This window comes from Panthera leo, chromosome D1, assembly GCF_018350215.1.
Source record: "Panthera leo isolate Ple1 chromosome D1, P.leo_Ple1_pat1.1, whole genome shotgun sequence".
Taxonomy (NCBI): Eukaryota; Metazoa; Chordata; class Mammalia; order Carnivora; family Felidae; genus Panthera; species Panthera leo.
This window is the reverse complement of record NC_056688.1, coordinates 88,003,464-88,027,446: the sequence shown is the minus strand read 5'-3', so window position 1 is coordinate 88,027,446 and position 23,983 is coordinate 88,003,464. Positions and strand designations below refer to the sequence as shown.

Genomic DNA, 23,983 nt, shown 5'->3' with positions numbered 1-23,983 from the left:
GTCTCTCCTTCCCTCTTTTCCATCCCTTGCTCCAAAGTCACATGGAGAAGGGGCAGCTCTAGACACTGCTTTGGCTAAGAAGCCCAAAGTCCAGGCATGAGGTGGGGTCAGGACCAGACATGGGAGGGCAATGCAGGAGAGGCAGCAGGGCCGGGGCCAGAGTAGGGGGAGGGCACGTGTGTGGACACGGTGCCCACTGCCATGTGGCTGCCCAGCCCGGAGGGGTTCTCGCTCCCTGGGAGGACATCCGTGTCAGAGCAGCCTTAGCAGCCCTTGACGATCTCTCGGGGCTGTTGGGAGGGTAAATAGGGACATCAGGTCTAACATCCGTGGCACACGCAGGCCTGGGAAATGTGGGCTCTCTGGCTATAGAATTCTGCCACGTGGGGGAGTGCCATCTCAGATGGAGCATCCAGATGCTGACCTCTGCTTTCCGGGCTTCGATCCGGGACCGGGGTTTCCTAACAAAGCTGAAAGTTTCAGGGCAGCCCCACAGTATCTCCCTGGCTTTCACAGCACTGGGAGGGAATGAGGGCAGGCGGGGGAAGGGGTTCATTAGGTTTGTTTTTTAGAGGAGGAAACAGGCCCAAGGAGATCTGAGCTATGCCATCCAAGAGAAAGATAATGCAAGACACATATGTAATTTAACATTTCCTAGTAGCCATATAAAAAAGCAGAAGGAGATGGAGTGAAATTAATTTTAATAATATATTAAACCCATGGTAGCCAAAATATTACATGTGATCAATATAAAAATTAGCAACTGTATTTTCATACCAAGAATGTAAAACATAAGCATTTGAAATGCAGTGTGTTTTTGACATCTCAATTCAGACCAGTCTTATTCCAAATACTTAAAAGCTAGATGTGGTCAGCGGCTATAGTGTTAGGGCCAGCCTAGATCTTGCCAAGGTCACTGCCGACGACCCCACCCGGGCCTTTGAGGAACAGCCCTGCTGGTCTTACCTGGCTTCTGACCCCAGTCCTGTCCCGTCAGTATCTGCAGCCTCCTGGAGTCAGGTTCCTGGGGTCCTGTCCAGGACGGAAGGAGACCCTGCCACCCCCTCTGCAGCTGACGCTGCCTGGGGCCTTTCCCAGAGCAGCCTGTCTGGACCCTCGGGCTGCCAGGCTGCGTACAATCAACCCATCTCTGCCTGCTGGCCACCTGCCTCCCGCAGCAAGGTTCCCAGGGAGCGGTTCAGCTCTGGCTTCCACAGACTAATATCCATTTAAGGGACTTCAGGGAGATCCACAGGCCACAGGTGGCTGGGCCTTGTCGAACCAGCTCCCAAGCCGAGGGGCCTGGGAAGGAGAGCTGCAGGATTCCAGCCCATCTCACGGCCCACACCCCCAGGCCCCTTCTTGCTGAGGGGCTGTCCTGAGGCCACCCCTTAGCAAACAAGCCTAGGAGATCCTACCCGCGCCCCCCCCCCCCCCCACCCCGCTCCACTCCCAGCGCTGGATCATCCAAGGCAGTCCTGCCGGCGTCCCAAACAGCCACTCCGTGCCCAGCACAGGGGATGGCACCTGAGGTGCACACCTCCTGGAGGGACAGACACCTCCATCTGTGCTCCAGCAGGGGCTGCTAGACCGAGGGAGCCTCCCCCGCCCCCCCCCGCTCTGTGGGGAGGGACAGTCTCCGGGGACTGACCTCAGGCCTGGACAGACTGGCCATCTCCCCACTCTTCTCCCCCGGGGTTGGGCTGCTTCCTAGACCCTCTGGTGCCTCTTCCAGCCCGGGGGCCGGCTCCTAACAGAGCCCGACTGTGCCGGCCGGAGCCGTGTTTACTTACACACTTGCCAGCTCCTTGCTGGGGCTGTTTCTGCAGCCAACCGGGGAGAATCATTTTTCTTTTTCCAACTGGGAACCTCCCAGGCTCCAGCGTGATGGCAGAGTTTGTGACAGACCGCAGTGAAATTAAATGTAGTTCCCCAGTCCTAGGCCACCTCATTTGATATCCCAGGCCCTCTGTTCCCACAAGTCCCAGGTCTGGGCCAGGCAACGAGGTGACCTCTGGACCAGACCCGACCCACCTCTGAGCTTGCTGTCCAAGGGAACAAATCCAGGGGGCAGACAGGGTCTGGCTCTCACCTCCACGCTGGAGTTCTAGCACAGCCGGGAAAGTTGGAAGCAGCTTCTGAGGGTAGGCCCCTATTTAGGATTTAGGTAAGAAGAGAAATGAGCATTGTGCTGCTGAGAGTCTGGTGTGGGAGTCAGAAGACCCGAGTGACTTGAGCCATGCTGCCTTCCCTCCTGGGGCCTCAGTTTCCCCATCTGTGAATAGCACCTTCCCTTCTGGGCTCACGGGGCTGTCATGAGGTTCAGGGTGAAACCATCCCATAGAGGGAAGCTTGTCGTATATACAGGAAATCAAGAGGGAGAGTCTCGGGGCTGACCTGTAGAGACTGCACAAAATATCCGCTTCAGTGAGTGGGGATGTGCACGCATCCACATGGAGAGGGTAGAGGGCGCAGCCAGGCCCAGGGCGGAGAGCGGCACTCTGGTGAAGCCAGAGGACGTGGGTGCCGCGGGGCCATTTGGTGTTCATGCGGGGCCTCTTCCCGCTGCAGATGATGATGCAGTATTTGTACTACGGAGGAACAGAAGCCATGGACATCCCGGCCTCCGACATCCTGGAGGTGAGGTCCCGGTGCTGGGAAGGGCGTGGGAGCCGGTGTGCCCAATGCCCGGCTGCTGGCTCTCAACCCCGCGCTCAGAGACACGGCATTGGAGAGCCAAGGAGGGGAGGTGGCCTCTTCGAGGACCTTCTGATTCCCTGCTGGTCCTTTCTCTTCCTGTGACAGGGAACTGGGTGCCTACCGCCTCCTGGGCCATGCCTGGGGTGGGGGTGGGGGCTGGAAAGGCTCCCCTGTAGGGATAATGGGCCCAGGAGGATCAAAGGCAGGCAGCAGGGCCTCCCACTCACCTCCTCGCACTTAGAAAACAGAGCCCCTGCCGGCCAGGCGCCTGGGTAGAAGGTGGTGTAGACAAAGCATGCAGCTTATGATTGAAGATCTTCTGTGAGGTCAGGAATCCCAACCAGTGTCTGTCACCCATCCTGTGCCTTCCAAGGTGTCCCAGCAAATACCGAGGTGCTCTAGAACAGAAATAAATCCGTCCTCAGACTTGACCTGCTGAGGCAGGCAGGGCCCCGAGGATTAGAACACAGGGCCCACTGCACAAAGCAGCTTTCTGTTCCGTGATGCCTGGGCCACAGGCCTGGCTGCCCCCATCCAAGGCCGCCTTTTGCCTCCCTCTGCGCCCCCCCACAGCTGCTGTCAGCCGCCAGTTTGTTCCAGCTGGATGCCCTGCAGAGGCACTGCGAGATCCTGTGCTCCCAGACCCTCAGCGTGGAGAGCGCCGTGAACACGTACAAGTACGCCAAGGTGAGGACCCGCTGGGGCCTGGCTAAGAAACAGAGGCAGCTGGGCAGTACTTGCGGGGCAGTGTGAGGACTGGAGGGGGGCAGGAATGCTCTCTGGAGTCTGGGGTCATCGCTGCTCAGCAGCATGTAGCTCGGGGAAGAGCTTTCCAGCCAAGTGGATCCCAGTTCCCATTCTAGCTGTGCCCCACCAGGCTGGGGACGCCTGGGGCAAAAGGCTGAGCTTCTCTGAGCCCCATCACTTCCCCAGGTTCTGACCTGATTCTTCCCCAACCTGTCCTCCTGAATCTTCCCCTTCCTTAGCAACAGCATGGCCCTCTGCTCAGGTGCCTAGACTCAAAACATGAGAATTTTATATACTTTATATATATGTAAATCTTTTTTAGTTTCCCTCATTTAGGTCCGCTCTTGTGAACACATCGACAGTCTGTCCGCTGGGCCTCTCCCGCCCCCTCTCTGGACCATGGCACTGGCCCAGCCTCTCCCTTTTTGGCTTTCACCCCGTAGTCCACAGGCTTTTGGAAAAGCGTTAGGACCATGTCACTCCTCTACTTAACACCTCCCCTCCCCCAAAGCTTCCTCTGCTTGCAGACTAAATATCATGCTTCACCAAGCCCCTAGCACCCCACCCACCTCTCCCTTCACCCAGTGCCCTGGCTCGTTCTCAGCTCCCGCCTCCCCCGGGTCTCTTGTGATAACCATCCCCACCTCCAGGAAAGCACCTTCCGGAGCACCTCACAAAGCCCGCTGATTTCCCCCCCGTCTCCCATAAGGCCCCTGCCACACGGTCATCACCTGCCCGTGCTTCCTCACAGCACTGACCTCCATCTGCCATTACTTTGCTTGGTCCTCTGGTTTCTGTCTCCCCGAAGGAGAACATCAGCTCTAAGGGCACACTGTAGAGACCTGGACCTCAGAACCTGGTGCCCACTGCCTGGCTCGGAGCGGACACTTGATATTTCTGGAGTTAAAATAGTTACTGAGCACCTACTGGCTCATTTGCTCAGGTGCCAGGCCTCATGCCGTCTCCTTAGTAAGGGAGCTTACTTAGTAAGGGAGCTTCTGCCCCAGCAAGGATGACCGCCATTCAATGATGGCAGCAGTGGGAAGTAGGCAAAGAAAACGCTGGGGCCAAGAACAAGTGATGTTTCTGGTGGTACAGCTGGGATTTGAGCCCAGATTAGTCCAACCCGGAGGTGATGCTTATGGACGGAGTCCAGGTCAGGGGGGGGCCAAGGCTTGTGCTGGGCCTTGGCCCATGGGTAATATTTGGGGGAGGGTGGAGGGTGGTTTCGGGTGGGGCTGTGCCGGGGTCATGCTAAGGTTGTGGGTCTCACCGCCCCCCCCGCCCCCCACAGATCCACAATGCCCCTGAACTGGCCCTGTTCTGTGAAGGCTTCTTCCTCAAGCACATGAAGGCCCTGCTTGAGCAGGACTCCTTCCGGCAGCTCATCTACGGCCGCAACAGCAAAGTGCAGGGCCTGGACCCGCTGCAGGACCTGCAGAGTACCCTGGCCGAGCGCGTGCACTCCGTCTACATCACCTCCCGGGTGTGAGGGGGCTGGGCGCACAGCAGGTCGGCACACCCAGCCCCCTCTGGGCCAGGGCTCTGTCTCTACGCATCCCAGCGGGTGTGAAAGGCTGGGAGCAAGTGCTTCCGGGCCGTCTGAACGAGTATGTAGCCAGGGTCTGTGGATGGGTCGTTGCCCCATGGAGGGGGCCGGGGCGCTGGCTGAGGCCCTCCTGGAGCCAGGCTCATGGGACTCAGTTTCCCCCTCTTTCCCCAGACCTCCCCTCTGGTGGTGATCCGTCCTTGCGCAGGTAGATGTGCTCTGAGCCCTCCTGTCACTGGGCAGCCCCACCTTCAACCCTCTGCCCCCGAGCTGTGTCTGCTTGACTAGCTATGGGCAGACAAGGTCAAAAGGTGGCCCTTCCCCCACTTGCAACCCCCATACCGTTTGCACCTTGAGGGTTGCCGTGTACTCACCCTCTTGTGCTCCCCTCCTGGAGATCTATGGCTGATCCTGATTCTTCCCGCTTGAAATAGGGCCTGGAAGGCACGGTCAGAAGCTAACTACCCGCAGTCCCCACGCCTCCATAAGCTCGGACGGTCCCAGCTGGGGCTCCTGGAGGTACAGGCATCCTGATGAATGTAGAGAATGTATACTCTGGGCCTCAGGCCACTTCATGCAGAAGCTGGTATTTTTTTCTCAACATCACGTCAGAAAGGCTGTCCAAATCCCTGAACTTATTCCTCAAGGCTGTGCCTTCAAAGGCTTGATGTGAGCCTCCAGGGGGCCTGAAGATCCCCACACAGAGGGTCACTCAGTCCTATTCTCTTTGGTGTCTAGGCCGACAGAGGCCCTCCTTTGGGGACCACAAACCTGCTCGGTTAGTGGTAGGGCAGTTCCCCAACTGATGCCTTCAGAGCTTTCAGTCTAAGCACAGGGTGGCATGGAGGAGTCCGGGGGCCTCAGCCCATGCTGCTGCTGTTTTTAGGGGCCCATTCTGAAACCCCAAGCCTAGATTTAGGCTGCCTCTGTGGGCTCAGGAAGCAGACCCCTAAATGTACCCCTGGCTGAGTCCTCCGACTTGGGCTGGAGAGGGGGCACCTCTCACTGGGAACTGCAGTCCTGGGGGTAGAAAGGGTGGGGCAGTGGTGGGAGGGAAGGGGTGGGAGAAGGCCTGCTGCTTCTCACCTACCTGCTCCAGGCCTGCTGTAGGCCCCGGGCTTCCCTAGGTGGAGGGGCAGTATCGGGCTGGACACTTGTCATATTTATGGACCAGACACTGGGGGAGCATTCCGGACAGCTTGCTCCGGGTGTAGCCTTCTTCAGGCTGTCTGGCTGCACCTTAGAAACTATTTATTCACCAAAAGCCCTGGGCACTTAAGGAGGTGTTACTTTGGTTACCTTGAAAAGCCCCTGGGGGCTTGCAATCTTGGAAAATATTTTCGACTAGCTGCTTGAGCTGGATGTACAAAGGAATAGGCGTTATTTTATTGCTGTAATATTGTATGATACTGTAACTATACATTAATGTTGTCACTTATTGTAAATGTATCATGGTTTTATTAACAATAAACACTTGTTAACAATGACCTTGGCCTCATCACTCCTGATAGAGGGTTGCTCAAAGCTGGAGAAGAGCCCGTTTAGGACCAGGAAGAGAACCCAGAGCTAATTCTCTGGTTACTCAGGCTTCCTGCCAACAGCCGGGTTGAGGCTACCCCCTACTCACCTCACCCAGGACCTGAGTCTCCATCCGTCCCCCAACACCGGGCTCTGGTGTTCCTCTTCCATCAAATGAAGTAGCTGATAAGAGAAAATCATTCCCGTGTGTTGAGTACATGTGCCATTGATCAGGACGGAAAAGGTGTTTGTGTGGAGGGACTGGAGCCCACAGATAGGAATACGATGGCTGCAGGGGCTTTTCTGGTCTCCCCTGAGCCCACACCACCCCCACGGCCCTCACGTGGGAGCTGTTGTTGGGGTTAACAGTTGTTTGCAAACTTTGGACAGTCTAAGTCTGTGTGGCCCAGCAAGGTGGAGGCAGGGTGTTTTCCACCTGGTAATAGAGGGAGAACAGTAAGCTGGCGACTGGGGTCCAGAGGTCTTCTGGGACCAGCTGTAGTTTGTTTTAGGTACAAAGTCCAGGCAGAAATAAAGGTTTTTTAAAAATGTTTGGTACCTGACGCAGGAAAAAAAAAATTTCTAAGGTCACTAGAAACATGGACCCAAGTGCTGTGGTTCAATAACTGATAGGCCAGAACTCAGGAGTTGGGGGACAACATGAAGACCTCATGGGGTCAGTTGGGGTTGGTCTGCGAAAGGCCTGATGACCAGCTTTGCGGCGTGGGGGCGCGGGGCCCTGGCACCGGTGGTGAGAGGACTGCGTGGGCCCACAGCGCCCTCTGGGGGCCACAGAGAGGAGGTGCACCCCTTGGCGCCATCATTCTGGGCAGAGGCCCTTGTGAGGGAGGACGGGGGTTGTCCCTGCCTGGCACTTGCCATCTGCAGTAACTACCCTTCAGGTGTCTGTGTCCACCTTCCCCACAAGTCTCTCCCCTCCTTCCCCCCTGTAGGATGCACCTCCGTCGAGTACCCAGGGAGCTCAGCCATTTTCTCTTTCCGGGGCAGGTCAAAGAGAAGGCCACGTTAGGGAGGGATGGGTCCCCTTTGAGCCTACGTGTAGCAGAGCACACTAAGGAAGCGCTTCAATCACAGAAATCGGGGCTAGAAGTGACCTTACCCCTGGTGGCTGGGCCGCCTCCTCGGGGCCACCGCTCCAGAGCACGGGGGCCTCTCTCCTCCAGCTGTCTGCTTCAGCCAACAGCAGCCAAAGGCAGGCTGGAGGAGAGGAAGGTGAACTTCTTCATGGGAGTCCCTGGGAAACAAGGGGCCGAGAGCGTCAGTTCCGTACAGTGGGGCTGCATTCTCCAGCCACCCTGCAGGCAAGAAGAGGCTGGCACTCGGCATCTGGAGCCTGGGCCTCGTCCCCACAGGAAACTCCTCCAGACGTGAGGGTCCCCCGCATTCCTGCTCCTGCTCTTCCCTTTCCTTTACTCTCTGCTCGTTGCCCGATGACAGCCAGACACCAAGAGCATGGAAACTTTTTCCTCAGCTGAACCACCTACAGCCCCGTAGGAGACCCTCAGGCCTTCCCTTTCCCGCCACCCCACCCGCTGCAAAATCCACAGGACATTTCCCCTTTAACCAACCTGTTCACAGAAAGGGGCATCCGCTCCTTCCAAGGCTGATGTCTGACCCTCCCATTCAGGCCAGAGGGATTGCAGCCCTGCCCCTCCTCCAGGCCTGCAAACTGGCTGCTGGTGTTAAAGGCCCTCAGATAATGAGTCTACATTTTTCCAAGGTGATGATCACTTATTTTCTCCCCTCCCCCCCATCTCAACAACCCCTTTGTGTCCACCTCCCGGTCACTCTGGAGTCCTTGGGGACTGCCGGGGCCAGATGAGCAGTGGAAGCACTAGGCCAGCATTAACCCCCTCCCAGCTCAGGAGGATGGAGACCATTTAGGAATCTTCTTTGTTCAGGCTTCTTCAGCCCCATTCCCGTCCTGGTGACAGCATTCCTAGCCAGCCTATCTGAATTCATTTCACCAATGAGATTTCCTGAGACAGCCTAGCTTTACAGATGTCACTGTCTGGGGGCCAGATGGTGAGGTCTGGGGGAGGTGTGCTTTTTCAAGTTTGGAGGGGAACCCAAGATCACAATCTCAAAGTGCAGGGACCTGTTTAAGAATATACCCTTTGCAAATAAAAGGGCCAAGGCACAATGTTCACTTCCTCTTTGTGTGCAAAGGGGAAGGCTGTCTCCGAGAAGAATGACCTTGTTGCAAGCCACAGAAACGGACAGGTCTGACCACAAAGTGCATCATCTCCTGCCTCCCAAGTGGGGCTCTTCAGCTTAGGTTGTTTTAGAACAAAGCCAGTCTTACTAAGTCTTACTAAGCTTGCGTGTCACTGAGCAGCTCCCCTGGTTATGCAGATGCAGGCCACACAACCCAGAGACTTCTAGAGCACTTGCCATACACCAGGCGCCACTGTCCGCTCTTCACACTCAGCTCCACTCGCTCCTCACAACGGTGCAGGAGGTGGGAATGGTCATTACCACTTGCGTCTCACAGATGTGGGCCCGGACAGCAGGTGGAGGGAAAGCGGCGTGCCCAAGGTCACAGTGGAGCTCAGGGCAGAACAGTGTTGCAGCCAGGAGGTGTGACCTCAGAGCACCTCTCCCTGCATCCTGGAGCAGAGCATAAGCCAGGCTTCGGGGTGGGAGGTGCCATGCAAGGGCTCGGCCGATCTGGGCCCCCATACGCATGGGAAGACATGGCTTAAGACAATAGTTTTAAGAAACCATCCAGCTCTGACCACTGGAATTCCGACTTTAAGTCACTCTCTGAGAAACTTAACAGAAACCCATGGGGGAGGGGAAGGAAAAAAAAAAAAAAGAGGTTAGAGTGGGAGAGAGCCAAAGCATAAGAGACTCTTAAAAACTGAGAACTGAGGGTGGATGGGGGTTGGGAGGGAGGGGAGGGGAGGTGATGGGTATTGAAGAGGGCATCTTTTGGGATGAGCACTGGGTGTTGTATGGAAACCAATTTGACAATAAATTTCATATAAAAAAAAAAAAGTCACTCTCCTAAGAAAATCCTTTGGAAGATAGGCTCAGGCACTCACCTGAAAAACAAGCGGATCAAAAATTCTCGTTGCCCCTCTCAGTGAACTCTCCTGCTGGCCTAACAGGGGGTCTGTGGACAGGAACCTGTGGATCCAGGAGACGAAAGACCCCTAAACCTATGTAGGCAAGGTGCAGGGGTCACCAGTCCAGGCCGAATTTGCTCTCCTTGCTGTGGGTGTGAGTCCTGGGAGGTGTACATTTAATCCTCTTGGTCCAGAAGTTCGCCTTACAGGAAGCTGGATTACACACCAGGGCTGAGGAAAGGGTCTTTGGACTCATGGAAGACCAGTCCTTTTAAGTTCTATGAAAATCTGAGGAGGATCGGTAACCAAAGCTCGAGGCTGACGCAGCCAGGGAGCCGCAGGGCACAGGGAGACAGCAGATCAGAACAAGAGCACGACTGAGCCGACTTCCACCTTGAGCATTTCTCACCCTCAGTGACAGGGATAAGGAACAATCCTACAGAAACCAGCAGAGGCCCTCAGGGTCAAGGTTTCAATACACAGTACTGGGTTTAGAACCAGAAAGTAGATACCGTGAAACAGCATACCAAAGTATGCGTGAAGTCACCACACAATTCCTGTACCCAACAGAAGGGACCCGATGACCTGACAGAAGCTTGGAGGAAACGCACAGCTAGCTAGCTTCCCGGAACCACAGCATGTCCCTCAGAGGGACCACAGTGAGCACAGTGGGTGCCGGCCACTCTCCCAAAGGCTTTTGGGTCGGTAAGCCCTGGCCCCTGCTCGCCCTCGGCCTCGGTACCGACTCCTTCCGGAGATTACCGGGCAGCCAAGCCCCACCAGGAGAAACAAGGCAAGGCACCACTCCCACCCACACGGGGTCAATGAGCACCCACAGGCGGTTGGTCTTTCTAGCTTGTTATTTATTAAAAATAGATTCTCTATCCCTCCCTCACCCCTGCTAGCAAAATGGTCTTGCACATTTTTTCCCAAATAGATGAAATAACAGATCTGGGGACTCAATGTCATAGTCTTTTCCTAAATGAAGAGCTCAAGCTTTCCAGGGACACAGGGCAGCAGGCCTGCGGAGCCAAGAGAGGAATGCTTCACGGCAGAGCAAAGCCCAGCGCACAGAACAATGACCTGCCGCGGCCACGTGGTTGGACCAGAGCTCCTGCTGCTCTAGGCCACGACGAGAGGCCCAGGGCTCCATTAGGGGCCTCCTGAGCATCACCAGAAGGCTGTGCATTTAATGTCTGAGAAGGGACAAGAGTCAGCGTGGCTTCCAACAGGTGGGAAGGGGCCAAAACAGCTGGGCCCAGAGCAAAGTGTGAACTTATGGGGGGAAAAAAGACCTGGACAGGGGGAGGGGAGGCAGGCCCTCAGCAGCACCAGAGGTTTGTCCAACCGTCCAGTTCTAAGCGGACCAGCACAGAAGGGATGTCGCCTTAAGCCAAGCTTGGCCCACGGACTGAACTCCTGAGCAGCTTCTGGGTCTGATGGGGACTTCGTTGCTTTTAACATCCAGGCCGCCACCCGGTCCAGCCAGAGACAGCTCAGCACGTCAGACTCCTCTCCTTACGCGTCAGCCACGGATGCCCACCTTCCTATTTCTTCCACTTCAGTTTCGTATCTTTTTTATTCTTCATGTCTCTGTTTTTCTTCAACTTTTTGTTCTGTTTGGGTTCTTGTTTGGCTTCCAGCTTCCTTTTCTTGTCACTAGAGAGACAAAAAAACAAAACAAAAAAAAAAAAAAAAACCCACAAATAGAAAGAGAAAATGAAATATGCACAGATCTGTAACATCTTTCAGACTGCTTTGCTTCAGGCTTGCTTTGCTTTGTCTGAAAACAGGTTTTCACCATCTGAAACATTAATGAGACAGAAATGTTCTCTGCAAGCCTACCTGCACGCCAGACACTGTGCTGGGGGGAACATGCCGACCAGTTCCTGCCCTGACCAGGCTCTTCCTTGGAGAAATAAATCTCTCTTAACACCTGAAATCTGAATTCCCTTTGGATTGCTGTTCATTCTCCCCTCCCACCACTCAAAAGCAGACATATTATCCCACTGACCCTGTGGATAGTCTCTAATACAAAGCAGGACTCTCCCAAGAACACCCTGTAATACTTTCCAGCGTGGTAGTATTTTATTTTTCCTAAATGAGAGAGAAACCGAAAGGAGTAGGAACTCAGGTTACACGTTTCAGCTGGCCAGGGGCGGCCTCGCTGACAGCTTAGTACCAGAGTCATTCGGCAAAGGACTACCACCTTCCTTCCCTTTTGCAGGTTAAAGATTCTCTCCAGTGGCATTTCGTCCTAGGAACAAACACCTCCCTATGACGAGAGAGCAAACAGTTCCATCCACAGACCACTACCATCACCTGAATGAAATGACCTCTCAAAAAAGAAAAGCAAGGCCTCAAAGAATACGATGATAGGTATCAGTGTTTTTATCTCCAAGAGTAGAACTGATTCAGAGAACTTCAAGCAGATCTGCCACAGAGGCCAGTGAAAGCAGGAGGCTCCTCACCAGCAGTGACACAGCCAAATGGCAGGAAAAGCCAAGCTCCGAGGGACGCGGAACCAGCGGGGTCCACACCAAGCACACGCCCCAGCCTTTTGTTCCAGTCAAAGCCACCATGCTCAAGGCCAGAGCCATCACAGGCCCTGTGCGTCATCTGCTATCCTGGCCAAACCAGAAACTAGGACACGATGACAGTGAGCTCTCGTGCCACATCTGAGAGCATCCGGGGATTGAGGCTGGCAGCACTGCTGGAACCTTCAAAATGCCACAGTAACTTTATGGAGACTGTAGGAGACAGTATCTGATTTCTGGGATCTATAGTTCCTAGAGTCACAAGACTTCTTCTTTCCAAATCTATCCCTCAAGGGAACCTATCCTATGGCAACACCAAGAACTCACCTCCCCACTAACCCCAAACCAGCTGTGGAACTTCATCTCCAGAGGCCGAGGGCAGGGGAAAGCAGGGGAAACCTCATTCTCCTCCCCAGGAACTCCAATACAGGTTCAAGCCCGAGAAGCCATGATCTACAAATGCCCCCCTCTGCAGAGAAGCAGCTGGAGGGGGAGGTTTTCAAGCAGGGCCTCCTGGGATCCCCAACTCTTCCAGGTGGGCCCCAAGGGGGAAACTGTTTTCACAACAATACAAACACACTGTCTGCCCCTCACTTTCACTCTCACAGCTGTCCAGTCTTCCAGAAGCTACGAGGTGTGCGATGGCACCAGAATGAACACAGAAGCAGAGGAGTCAGCTGCTGTCTATTAACCCAGACAGCGTTTGCAAAACGTAAATGTACAACAATGCCACTCTTAAGACTTTTGTGGGCAAAGGCTATTTTTCTAAACAACAAAACCATAATGAGTCCATGATTGTTAATTCTGGATGAATTTTTTAACATCTCAGTTTACTTCTAACATGGAAAATATTGATAGATATAACCCTCATAAACAAAAGTCCTTTGGGGGCCCTCAATTTTTATGATGCAAAGGAACTCTAAGACCCAAGACTTGGGGAATCACCAGCTTCAAGCAAGGGGAATACAGCAGGTAAAACTCCAGCCTCAGCAGTGGACACACCTGGTCCTGACCCCGGCTCAGCCTCTTACTGGCTGGATGCTTCTTGGGAAGTTACTTAACACCCTGGAGCCTCGGTCACTTCATTTTTAGAGCAGTGCTGGTAATAAAGCAGGCACCGCCGTTGTGAGGGTGCACAAGACACCACACTGATGCCCACAAGAGCCCCATGGCCCTGCCTCGTCTGTAGGAAACACGATACCAAAGGAGCTACCCTCAAGGAAAGAGTAGTGATTTTGTCCCTCAAAGCTTTTGCTTCGACCTCCTATTTCCTAATGAAAGTCACTAGAGGAGCTGAGAGACCAGAAAGCCTCTCCTGCCAGAAGTCTGTTGGGTCCTCACCTCTTCAGGCTGACAATGGAGGCATTCTCCCCAGCTTTGTTCAAAACTTCATTCCATTCTTCATCATCTCCACGGATTATGTATCTAAAAAAAAAAAAAAAGGAAAATCTCAAAGCCTGCTCAAAAGAAGATAGTGACAACATTCTCAGCAGACATGGCCCATCACAAAGGCCCGGCCAGCCGCACCAGCGTGAACGGCAGAGGGAAGGGGCACTTGCACACTAGGGAGCTTCATGGGAGCAAGGAGGGCCACAGGGCCTGCCAGGAGTCATACTCTCACTAACTGTCCAGCAGGGGGAGCCTCCTATGGCCCCACAAGCATCTTGCTCACTCCCACCTCAAGAGGCATGGTGCCCACAGGCCCCGGAATCGTGCCTCCCTGCCCCACCTCGCCCCACCTCTCTCAGGCCAGCAGCCCCAGCAAGTCAGGGTTTTGATACTGTGAATTGAGGGCAGAGCTCAAAACCCTGCCCAGGGACCTCCAGGGTCCTCCATCTCATGTGTCCAACAACCACCATCTCTAAAGGACTCAGTCAGGGGGCTACAGGTCAACGAAGCTCAGAGGCCACTAATTCTAGAAACTTCATTTACATCAACCCACAGAGCGGATGACACCATTACAGCTGAAGCTCAGGGGGACTAGGAGTCCTAGTTCACAGAGGGTTCTAGAACAAGGGGTTTTGGTTTATTTGTAGGCAGTAGAATCCTTTCTTGAATCAAGTTTACATGTAAAAGCCAAACAGAGAAAAGCAGCCATTGAAAATGGATGTTCATCAATTAGCACCCCTCCCTGGGGACCTGAGGGAAAATCCTCAAAATACGCAGAGTGAGTTAGAGAGGTTTTAGCTGTTTGGCTTCTAAAATGGTGCCATGTGACAGCTGCCAGGGCACCCGGATGTGGATCAGAAGGGAGCTGCAGACAGGTCCCCCAGGGTCCTCAAGGCCAAGGGGGAGCCTCCACTCCCCATGAGCGGTGCGGGGGCCTTACTGAGAGAGGTCCATGTTCTTCAGCTTCCCCACTTCTTTCTTGTGTTTCTCCTGGAATTCCTTTGCTGCTTCATCCTGCGGTCAAAGCCCCAGAGACGGAGCAGATCAGAGCCGAGCAGAGGACAAATGACAGAAAAAGAGGGCACGGTATCACTATGAGAGCAGATAGCTCCTTCTCCTCGGTTCACCCCCTCCCCCGCCATCAGAGGCAGCTCTTACTAAAAGAATATCAAATGTGTGTTTGCAAAAGCCTGAAAGGACAAACAAGCTGTCAGTAGCAGTGCTGGACCGCCTGCACACACCCACTCGGGGGGCATCGCACGTCGGGGAGTGAGAGCGCGAGCACACGCAGGCCAGGGGGACTCTGCTGCGTCAGGGCGGAGGACTCTCCCCCCAGGGCGACGGGTGCGCCTCCAACATTCCCACGCTTTCAGCGGGTCCTACCAGGTCATCACTGAGGGTCTTCATCGTGGGCTCCATAACCACATCCTTCACTGCCGCCATCTGCTCCTCAATGGCCCTCTCCTGCACTTCATTAAACAGCTGCAAGACAACGGCCGAGAGATGAAGCGGAGCGGCAGCTGGGACCCCGTCACTCGCTACCGAGTCACTTAGCACACACTTCACATGGGCAAGAGTGCACCCCTTCATGGTAAGAGTAGAAAAACACAGACTGGAAGATAGCAAATTCCTAACAGTGGTGCCGCCCCTGGGAGAAAGCACAGGAACATTCCATATAGAGCTGAAGGCCCCTATTTCTTCGTGTGAGAGCGACAGTGAGTGAGTAAGTGAGAAGATCTGCAACAAATAAGGCCAAACGTTAACATCTATTTGTTTTAGGGCAGGGAGTGAGTTTGTTGAATTATCTGAAACAGATCAAAACCCTGCCTTCAGATGACATTACCTTCACCACTTTGCGGATGATCCGGTTGAAAAGTCCCATCAACTGGCCTGAGGGCAGCTCAATCTCCTTTTCCAGCTGATCCACAGACTTGTGCTGGAGGCCAATGCCTAAGAGAAGAGCCTGGAGGATGGAAAATCTGCTGGAGTGGCCACTAGGACAGGCCCTTACCCATTAAAAGGGCACGGAGAACCAGTCACTTTCTTTTGACCAAAGCTATCTGCCACAAAATATCGACTGGTATGGTCTGTTCTGGCATCTTCTCTTTCACCGTGTTACTGAAACCACCAAGAAATGCTTCCTCCTCCTGAAATCCCCAAACTGATTATCCTGACAAACAGCTGCTTCACAGCTGCATTTTAAATTACACAGTGCCCTTGAACCTCTGCTAAGGTAGAGTTAGAATCAAGGCAATGTGGTGGGGTGGGAAGAATGTGAGTTCAACCTGCAGCTCTTCCTCTGACTGTATGGCCAGGCACATGAGTCAACTTCAGAGCCCAAGTGTCCCCCCACCTGTAAAACGGGGAGAACACTACCCACCGATCAGAACCGTAAGGAATCAAATGCACAAAATTACATCAGAGCATCCAACTGAATGGGCACACAAGCAGCAGATAACCTACTGACTGGGCCGCAGACAGGGACAGGTCCCCCAGCTGGTTTAGGAAATACATCCGGGAGACGGCCGGGATCAGGTCCATGATGAGATGATAGTCCACCATGTTCCGTGAGTACATCTCCAGCCTCTTCAGGTCATAGGGGAGGAAGAGGGCTTCCAGTTCGGCCCGGCACAGTGCTGTCCAAGCAACAGAGCCAGACACGTTAGAGCAGCCGGACGTCCTTGCAAGGCCTGATGGGGTTCCCAAGTAACACACAGCGGTCCCCTGGTGGCGCCCTAACAGCTGCTCCTCCACAGGGCTTCCTCTGGGCCAGCCCTGACCTTTCTCTTGCCAAGGGCAGGCAGCCTCAAGCCACGCAGGGAGGGCGGACGGTTGGCATGTCTCCCTTGCTCAGAGTTCCACGCCAGCCCATCAGACCAAGGAAAGGCTCCAGCGTCCCAGGGATAGAGGAGCACAACACTCCTTCCCCACTTTGCCACTTCTCCTCAGGACCCAGCTTCACAGAAAGTGTGTATGCTCTGCCCAGTTTGAGGAAAACAGATTTTTCCATTAAAATATAATTGGCAAAAAAAAAAGAAAAAAGAAAAGGTGCACACACATACCCAGCAGCAGAAAAAACCTACAGCTATTAATACTAATGACCCATTACACTTTTTAATATTTTAAATATTCCAACAGAATTTACATGTCCAAAGCATTTCCCATGTGTCAGCCACAGGAGAAGGAGTACATATTCTTATTACAAATTTCATGAATGAGGACACTGAGCCTTAGAATTGAGCTGGTTACCCTAGCTCACAGAATTTAAATCAAGTTCCACAATTAACTAGCTATATGAACTTATTTGACACCCAAAGTCTTATTACAAAGATGGAAAGTATTGTGGGCGTAGGTGCCCCTAAGGCAGAGCAGGGCCAACTAGGACAAGGGCGGGAAGGGGGGTCAGCGGGAGATGCAGGCGGGGGGCCCATCCCTCAATTCTTAAGCCAGCCTTCCTGGACCACCACGCCCACCTCCTGCCTCCACAAAACCAAGCCACTACCAGCCCTCTGCGCCAGTCCTCGAGGCTCACCTGGCTGTGCTGGCTTCCCGATGTTCCTGTTCTGAATGATGTTCAGAGCCAGGGGAGGCGAAAAGGTGCCGAACTGGTAGGACAGCAGGGCTAAGAACCGCCTTCGGAAGTCTGTGGAGGACAACTGCACAGAGTCAGAGGTCTGGGGGCCGCCTGCCTGTCACCTGTCTCCCTTCTACTCTAATTTACCTTTCCAAAAGGCCGGGAGCCAGGCTCCCTGGTCAGCCTCATCCTCATCAGTCAGTGTCTTCAGCATGATGCACGAGTGTTCTCCAGTCAGGTCATTCTGGAAACACAAATGCCTACTTGGTACCAAGAACACCCTTTTCTGAAGAAGCTGTCATTGTTGAAGGGCAGGAAGACACAGCGCTTCCAGAGGCGTCTCCTTCCTCTCAGCTAGGAGAGCCCCCCACGCACTGCCTGCATGTCCACACAGCCTCAATTCCTGCATAACAGCTTTCAGAGGCCCCTCGGTTCTGTGACTTCCTAGCAGGTGCCGCAGGAGTGGAGCAGAGCGGTTCAGATCATCCGAGCACAAGGTCTGCTCCAGACCCATGGAAGTGAGCCACTCGCACGCCATCAGGTCAGATTCTGAACTCTGAGTCATTACAGCTTAAACTCCACATGATCCAATCAACAGGTTTTGGGTAACTTACAACAAAACTCCCTGCCCCAAACCTAGAGTTCCCATACTGGCAACCAGCTTGCAAATGCAAGTTTCTCTAGGTGCTAAAATAGTGAACATAGGTCTTTACGTTTTTATTACATAACAACCACAAACCCCACACAATAGAAACATCTACTGGATTTTGACCAAAGAGCACTCACATAGCAAAATACCCACACCATGTCACAAATGAGTGGCACACCGCACAAGAGCACAGGGATAAACCGTGGTCTATGCTGAACTCAATGGTCTGCACAAACCTCACAGCCGACCAGCAAATTTAAGCCCAGCCTCAGCCCCACTCACTGACAAGGACCCAGCCCACCTGGGAGCTGCTCTGCCCACACAGAAGCAGCCGAACACCCAGTGGTCTTCACCAGGCCCACTTTAAACTCTCAAATGGGCACCGCCCGTGGAAACTGGGGGCTTTGTGCACTCCAAAACAATCAAACCTCCAACCCCCCTTCTCTCAGCCTCCCATCTGGGAAAACAGAACTTCGTCCTCCCAGCACCAACCCAACCAACTGACCCACACCTTCTGTGCCCAAACTCTCTGCCTTCCCTGTTGCTGTGAAGGATGAGGTGGCCACCTCACCCCCTGCACCCAGGGTCCTACTCCCCCTGCCTCGAGGTCTGCAACCAGCCTGTCACCTGTACTATGATTTGTGTGATCTCTACAGAATCATACCCTACAGCAAACAACCATGTTCTAGAATCTCCCACCAGATAAACTCCCCTAAATGCCAGTCTCCCTGCAGCTACCTTGTTTCTCTGCCCCTTTTTCTTCCCATATGAATCATCTATTTCCTCACTTTCCATTCTCTCCAGTTAGGATGAGCCCTGAGCTCTCCAGGAGCTGCCTTCCTTCTAATCACCACTGTCCATTGACCATTTATTTGTCCTCAGCTTACTTGCTCTCCGAAAGCCACTAAGTCCCTTTCTTGAAACACTGGTTAATCCTGGCTTCTAACACGCTCCCCAACTTTCTCCTCCACCTCAAGGCCACTCTGCCATCTCCTGACTCATTCCTCCAAAGGCTGGACAGTCCAGGACGCACCCTCAGTCGACTTTCAGTCCAAGCTTTCGATAACTTTTAAAATGTACTCATTCACTGAAAAGTATTTACCGAACACGATACCACACGTGGTAGATGATATTAAGTGCTGGGGTTACAGCTGTGAAGAAAACAAAGTCCTTGACCCCGGGGAGTATATTCTCTTGAGAATACGCTCCCAAGTGTCCATCTCCAGCCCCAACCTCTACCTGGAGTGCCAGACTCCTGCAGGCCACCGCTTGTCTCTGTCCCCATCGGGCATCTGACAAGCATCTCCCACTGTGCCAGGGCATTCCCGCTGTCACCTCAACCTGTCCCTCCCCCGGCGGCTCTTCTCGGCAAATAACACCTCCATCTCCCAGTTTCTTATGGACTCTCAAGCCAGAAACCTAAGAATTATCCTCGATTTTTTTTTTTAAATGTTTTATTTATTTTTGAGACAGGAAGAGACAGAGCATGAACAGGGGAGGGTCAGAGAGAGGGAGACACAGAATCTGAAGCAGGCTCCAGGCTCTGAGGTGTCAGCACAGAGCCCGACGCGGAGCTCGAACCCACGGACCGTGAGATCATGACCTGAGCCGAAGTCGGACGCTCAACCGACTGAGCCACCCAGGCGCCCCATATCCTCGATTCTTTTGGTTCGCTCATCTTGCAATCCAATCCTTCAGTTCTAGTCAGTGTCACCCCCAAACATGCCCAGCCTCGGCCACTTCTCTCCATCTTCACTGCTTCCTCCTCAGCCCACACCCCATCTCTCGTCCACCCACATCCTCGCCTCCACTCTTGGGCCACCACCATCCACTGTCTACACAGCAGCCACAGCTCCTGAACACCTTCCTCCAACTGGAGGGAAGAAAACAGAGTCCCCAGCCAATGACCCACGCCAACCTTCTTTTGTCCCTTTCAAATCACCGATTCACTTCCACCTCAGGCCCTGCACTTGTTGCTTAGAAACATATTTTTCAGGGTGCCTGGGCGGCTCAGTCAATTAAGCATCCAGCTCTTGATTTCAGCTCAGGTCATAATCTCACAGTTTGTAAGATCAAGTCCCGCATCCGGCTCTGCGCTGACAGCAAGGAGCCTGCTTGGGATTCTCTCTCTGCTCTCTCTGCCCCTCCCCCACTCACTTGCAGGCTCTCTAAATTTAAAGACAAAAAAAAATAATAAAAATAGAAACACCTTTTTCTCTAGGACCGTCCATGTGGCTAGTGCATTATGCTCAGGGTCCAGTTGGAAAGGCCACCCCTCAGAAGCCTGACCACTCAGTACGCTACACTTCCAATTTTTTCTTCACAGCACATAGCGTAACCTAAAAAACTTCTCATTTCTTCACTTTCTTGTTGCCTAATTCTACCCATTAGAAAATAAGTTTTGTGGCTTACTTTACTCATTGCAGGTGCTAGATTTTTTTTTTAATGAACTCCCAGTAACTCTCTCCCTTCCATAATAATCCTCCATGGCTTGGTCATCCACGTAATCACATCCCTCCTTCACATACCTGAGGCTGCGCATCTGCAAGCCTGTCCTAAAGACACTGTTACACTTTTCACAAATTCTAGGAGGCCCCCAGGCTGCAGGATTCCAGAATTTGACGAACGAGTCCACACGCACTTCTGCCATTTTACAATCAAGCACAAAGCCAGGTACACACCGAGTGTGCACCACACAGTGGGGGAGCGAAGTGTGTGATCGCATGGCCTTGAAGTGGCGATGGCTGTTTTGGTGTCCATCAGAATAAACCTCTTGGAGGCAGGGCACACGTGCCCAGAGCATAGCAAGAGGCACCTGGGCTCCATATAAGGACAGACCTGTCACCACCTGTAACTCCAAACCCACACCCCTCCTCCACCTCACTCACCGGGGTCTGTCTCAGATACACAGGAACAAACCCAGCTCGCTTCCAGAACCTGCCAAGACACAAAAAGAGCAGGTCACTGTGTGCACCTTCTGAGACTGGCCGGCAGATGAAGACGGGAAGGGCTGGGCAGGGGTGGGGGAGTGGTCAACGGAACCGACAAACACACCAGCTGGAAAGGCAAACCCAGTCCACAGAACGCTCATTTTCAGGACACCAAGGCCACGGGGTGATGTGAAAGAGAAAGAGCAGGCAGACCCTTACTTGAGGAGCCTGGGGGTCAAGCCATAGGACACACCCAGGTAATCCAAGCGCTCAGCAGGCCTCTCATTCAGTTTGAGGAGTAAGGGAGGCAAGTCCTTCCGGGGAGTGATGACCTCTTCCAACAAGCTGACAGCCTACAGGATGCCAGGAAGAGAACACAGTCCACCCAGTAAAGGGAGAGGAAGCTTAGTAACATTCCCAAGCACCCCTACCATACCAGGCTCTGACCTAAACACAGTAAAAACTGGGACAGATTTCTCTGTTCCCTGGATTTTAAAATAGAGGCACACCACTCAGTCCAGTGATCATTTCCAAGTATACCAAGCACCTGGACATGCATGAAACCACACCGCTCCAAACCCAGAATTCAGGAAAACAGCCACGTGATTTAAAGAGAGACAGAGGTGGGGTTCCGAAGATCCAGTTCTGTCATCAGATGGGTCTGGGACTTCGGAAGTAACAAACCGCTAAGCCGGACCTTAAATATAAGGCCTTTCCCCACCTCCTGAACGGGCTACTGTGAAAATCAAGTGAACGTGTGTGAGAAGCCATCACAGTTCCTGGCGTTTATCACCTTACCAAGAAAGACACAACTTCCCTTAGACCCGGCTCGGTGCTCGGCGGCTGTAAGCTGGAGCACGCAGCGGCATTACCTAGGAGCTGAGACACAAACCGCTGGGCCCCACTCCTGACCCTCTGAGTCAGCATGACTGGGGGCAGGGCTTAAAAACCGGCATTTTTAAAATAGGTTTCCAGGTGATGCTGATAATGCTGATCCGAGGTTCTCAACTCCAGTGGCAGCTGGAGAAGCAAGAGCTTCTCCAAAACAGAAGGAAATCTGCTGGTGCTCAGACAGCCCAGACCACTGGACAGTTCTAGATGCTCCTGAGAACTATCCTCCAGGAACAAGGAGTTCGGCCAAAAGATGCTTACCTCGCTGCTGACGGTACGAATTTCTTGTGACGTCTCAAGGACCTTTTCCTCGAGACAAGGGAATCTGCCCTCAAAGTACATCTGCAGCAGCTGCAGAGCTCGGCTGCCGTACCCCATCTGTGAGCAAACATGGAGGGAGACAGACAAGGAAGAGAATGTTCTCAATCTGTCTAAATCACCTCTACGTCCCTGAACTTCTTCCAGAAAGCCTTCACTCTGAGTCACAGTACACTTGGCAAAGAGAATTAATGAAACCCCTCAAAGAGGTCCAAAGAGAGACCCTTAAGAGTGAGCATGCTATGACCCTCACTCTCACACCATCTAGCCTGAGCCTGAGGATGGCTGGCTGGGCTCTCTGATCCACAGACTAGCACGCCCCAAACTGATGTCTCCACAACGGACTCCCCAGTGGGGATTTCTTTTTTTTTTTTTATTGTTTATTTTTTGAGAGTGAGAGACAGAGTGTGAGCGGGGGAGGGGCAGAGAGAGAGGGAGACACAGAATATGAAGCAGGCTCCAGGCTCTAAGCTGTCAGCACAGAGCCCAACACGGGGCTCGAACCCACAAACTGTGAGATCATGACCTGAGCCAAAGTCAGACACTTAACTGAGCCACCCAGGCACCCGGGCAGTGGGGATTTCTAAGAGGAGATAACGGTGAAAAGTAGGTCAGGTTCACAAGAGCTCTGTCCTCACAAAAGAAAAGCAAGCATATACAATTGTCCTGCCCACTCGCCACCCCCAGCCCCAGAAAAACTGTTCATGGCAGAGGAGTTCCTGGAACTGCTTATTCCTTGACCAGCCTTCCATTCATACCACCAAATCCACCTGCCCTCACAAGCTGCTAGCAACACGGCTGCAACTAATGAAGCATCGGAGGTTTGAGAAGCATGAGGACACATTACCCCTTGATAATCCGGGTGAACAGCAATGCGAACAACCCTTCCACCTGAAAGGCCACCGAAGTCTGGGTCTTGGAACTGTGTGGGAGACACAGGGCAGTACGTGAGCAACAAAAAAGTCCTCCAACACCGCCAACTTCACTCACTCAGCCATACCAGGGAAAGTGCAGCACCTGTTCGGACACGGTCCATGGAATCAGGTCCCCCGAAGCCTTCTTGCCTCGAGACAGGCTATTCAAGATGGACTGGCGAGAAATCTCCCCCTCCAGGCACACCTATGGGGGAAGCAGGACAGTGTAGACAGAAAGGCCAGCCCAGGTACAGAGCCCACTCACAGATCATCAGCATTCTGCTAGTTCCCTGACGAGGCCAGCTGTTTCCACTCCAGTTCAGGCTTCACCCTGTAACTGACTTCCATTTTCAGTGGAACAGTCATTACTCTGCCCCAGGAGCGTCCGGACACTGTCATAACAAGGTAGAATACAGACAAACTCTGGCCCAAAGCACAGAAACTACACTAGAAGAGGGTCTCCACACAATGTGTACATGTGCAAACATCAATTAAGACACGGGATGCTCATGCAGCTCTATATGAAATAGTGCAAATTCACGACTCTAGTGTCTATAAAAGGAGAATGGTTATACACGGTATGGTACGTGCATAAATAATGCAGCCTTTAAAACCTTTAAAAACTACAGAAATTATGAAAAAAATAAAAACTACAGAGATTATGAATATTTGACACACTGCAAAAAAAAAAAACCCAGACTACCAAACACTATGATCCCATGTTTCCATCTGTATTTTCTAATTTTAGAAGTACACATGTTGCTTTTGTAATAAGAGGAAAACAAACAAATCCTGTTTTAGGAGGAGCTGTAAATCAAAATACGAGCGGCCAGTTCCGACTTTCATCTATTCACCATCCGTGGGGCTCTGGGTTTCTGTCGGCAGTGGTTCCCTTCCACACATCCTAACTGTCTGCCCCGGATGACCCAGCTACTTGGCTCCGCACCAGGAATCAACACTCCCCCTCCCAGGCCACAGTTACTGAGCCATTAATCCTTGATTCCTAAGTGGTTCTTCAAATGAATGCCAGCATACCTGGATGACAGCAAGCACTTCGGGAAGGGCATTCTGGGTGGGGGGCACAGGGGGCAGGAGGCAGAACAGAAGGTGGGCAGGCGCATCAGAAAGCATCTGGAGATCGTTGGGGGAGTTCTGTGGGGCACAAATACGGGTCC

At 53.0% G+C, this 23,983-nt stretch overlaps 2 protein-coding genes across 3 annotated transcripts in view; one reads left to right on the top strand and one right to left on the bottom strand.

Moving 5' to 3' along the window:
• ABTB2 (ankyrin repeat and BTB domain containing 2) overlaps positions 1-6,039 on the top strand; it is a 174,182-nt gene extending 168,143 nt beyond the window's left edge. Inside the window, exons 15-17 of the mRNA XM_042907241.1 lie at positions 2,572-2,640; positions 3,274-3,387; positions 4,742-6,039. Of these exons, the coding sequence (XP_042763175.1) occupies positions 2,572-2,640; positions 3,274-3,387; positions 4,742-4,939 (381 nt within the window). The 3' untranslated portion in view covers positions 4,940-6,039. The remainder of the gene's footprint in view (positions 1-2,571; positions 2,641-3,273; positions 3,388-4,741) is intronic.
• Positions 6,040-9,595: 3,556 nt separating this feature from the next.
• The window catches only part of NAT10 (N-acetyltransferase 10), a 39,721-nt gene continuing 25,333 nt past the window's right edge, over positions 9,596-23,983 (bottom strand). For both annotated transcript variants that reach the window (XM_042906979.1, XM_042906980.1), the window contains exons 16-29: positions 23,844-23,960; positions 22,912-23,013; positions 22,742-22,816; positions 21,838-21,954; positions 20,905-21,038; positions 20,644-20,692; positions 17,254-17,350; positions 17,065-17,175; positions 15,996-16,168; positions 15,376-15,495; positions 14,916-15,014; positions 14,473-14,546; positions 13,485-13,568; positions 9,596-11,265 (exon numbers count right to left, since the gene is read on the bottom strand). In XM_042906979.1, the coding sequence (XP_042762913.1) occupies positions 11,154-11,265; positions 13,485-13,568; positions 14,473-14,546; positions 14,916-15,014; positions 15,376-15,495; positions 15,996-16,168; positions 17,065-17,175; positions 17,254-17,350; positions 20,644-20,692; positions 20,905-21,038; positions 21,838-21,954; positions 22,742-22,816; positions 22,912-23,013; positions 23,844-23,960 (1,464 nt within the window). In that variant the 3' untranslated portion in view covers positions 9,596-11,153. The remainder of the gene's footprint in view (positions 11,266-13,484; positions 13,569-14,472; positions 14,547-14,915; positions 15,015-15,375; positions 15,496-15,995; positions 16,169-17,064; positions 17,176-17,253; positions 17,351-20,643; positions 20,693-20,904; positions 21,039-21,837; positions 21,955-22,741; positions 22,817-22,911; positions 23,014-23,843; positions 23,961-23,983) is intronic.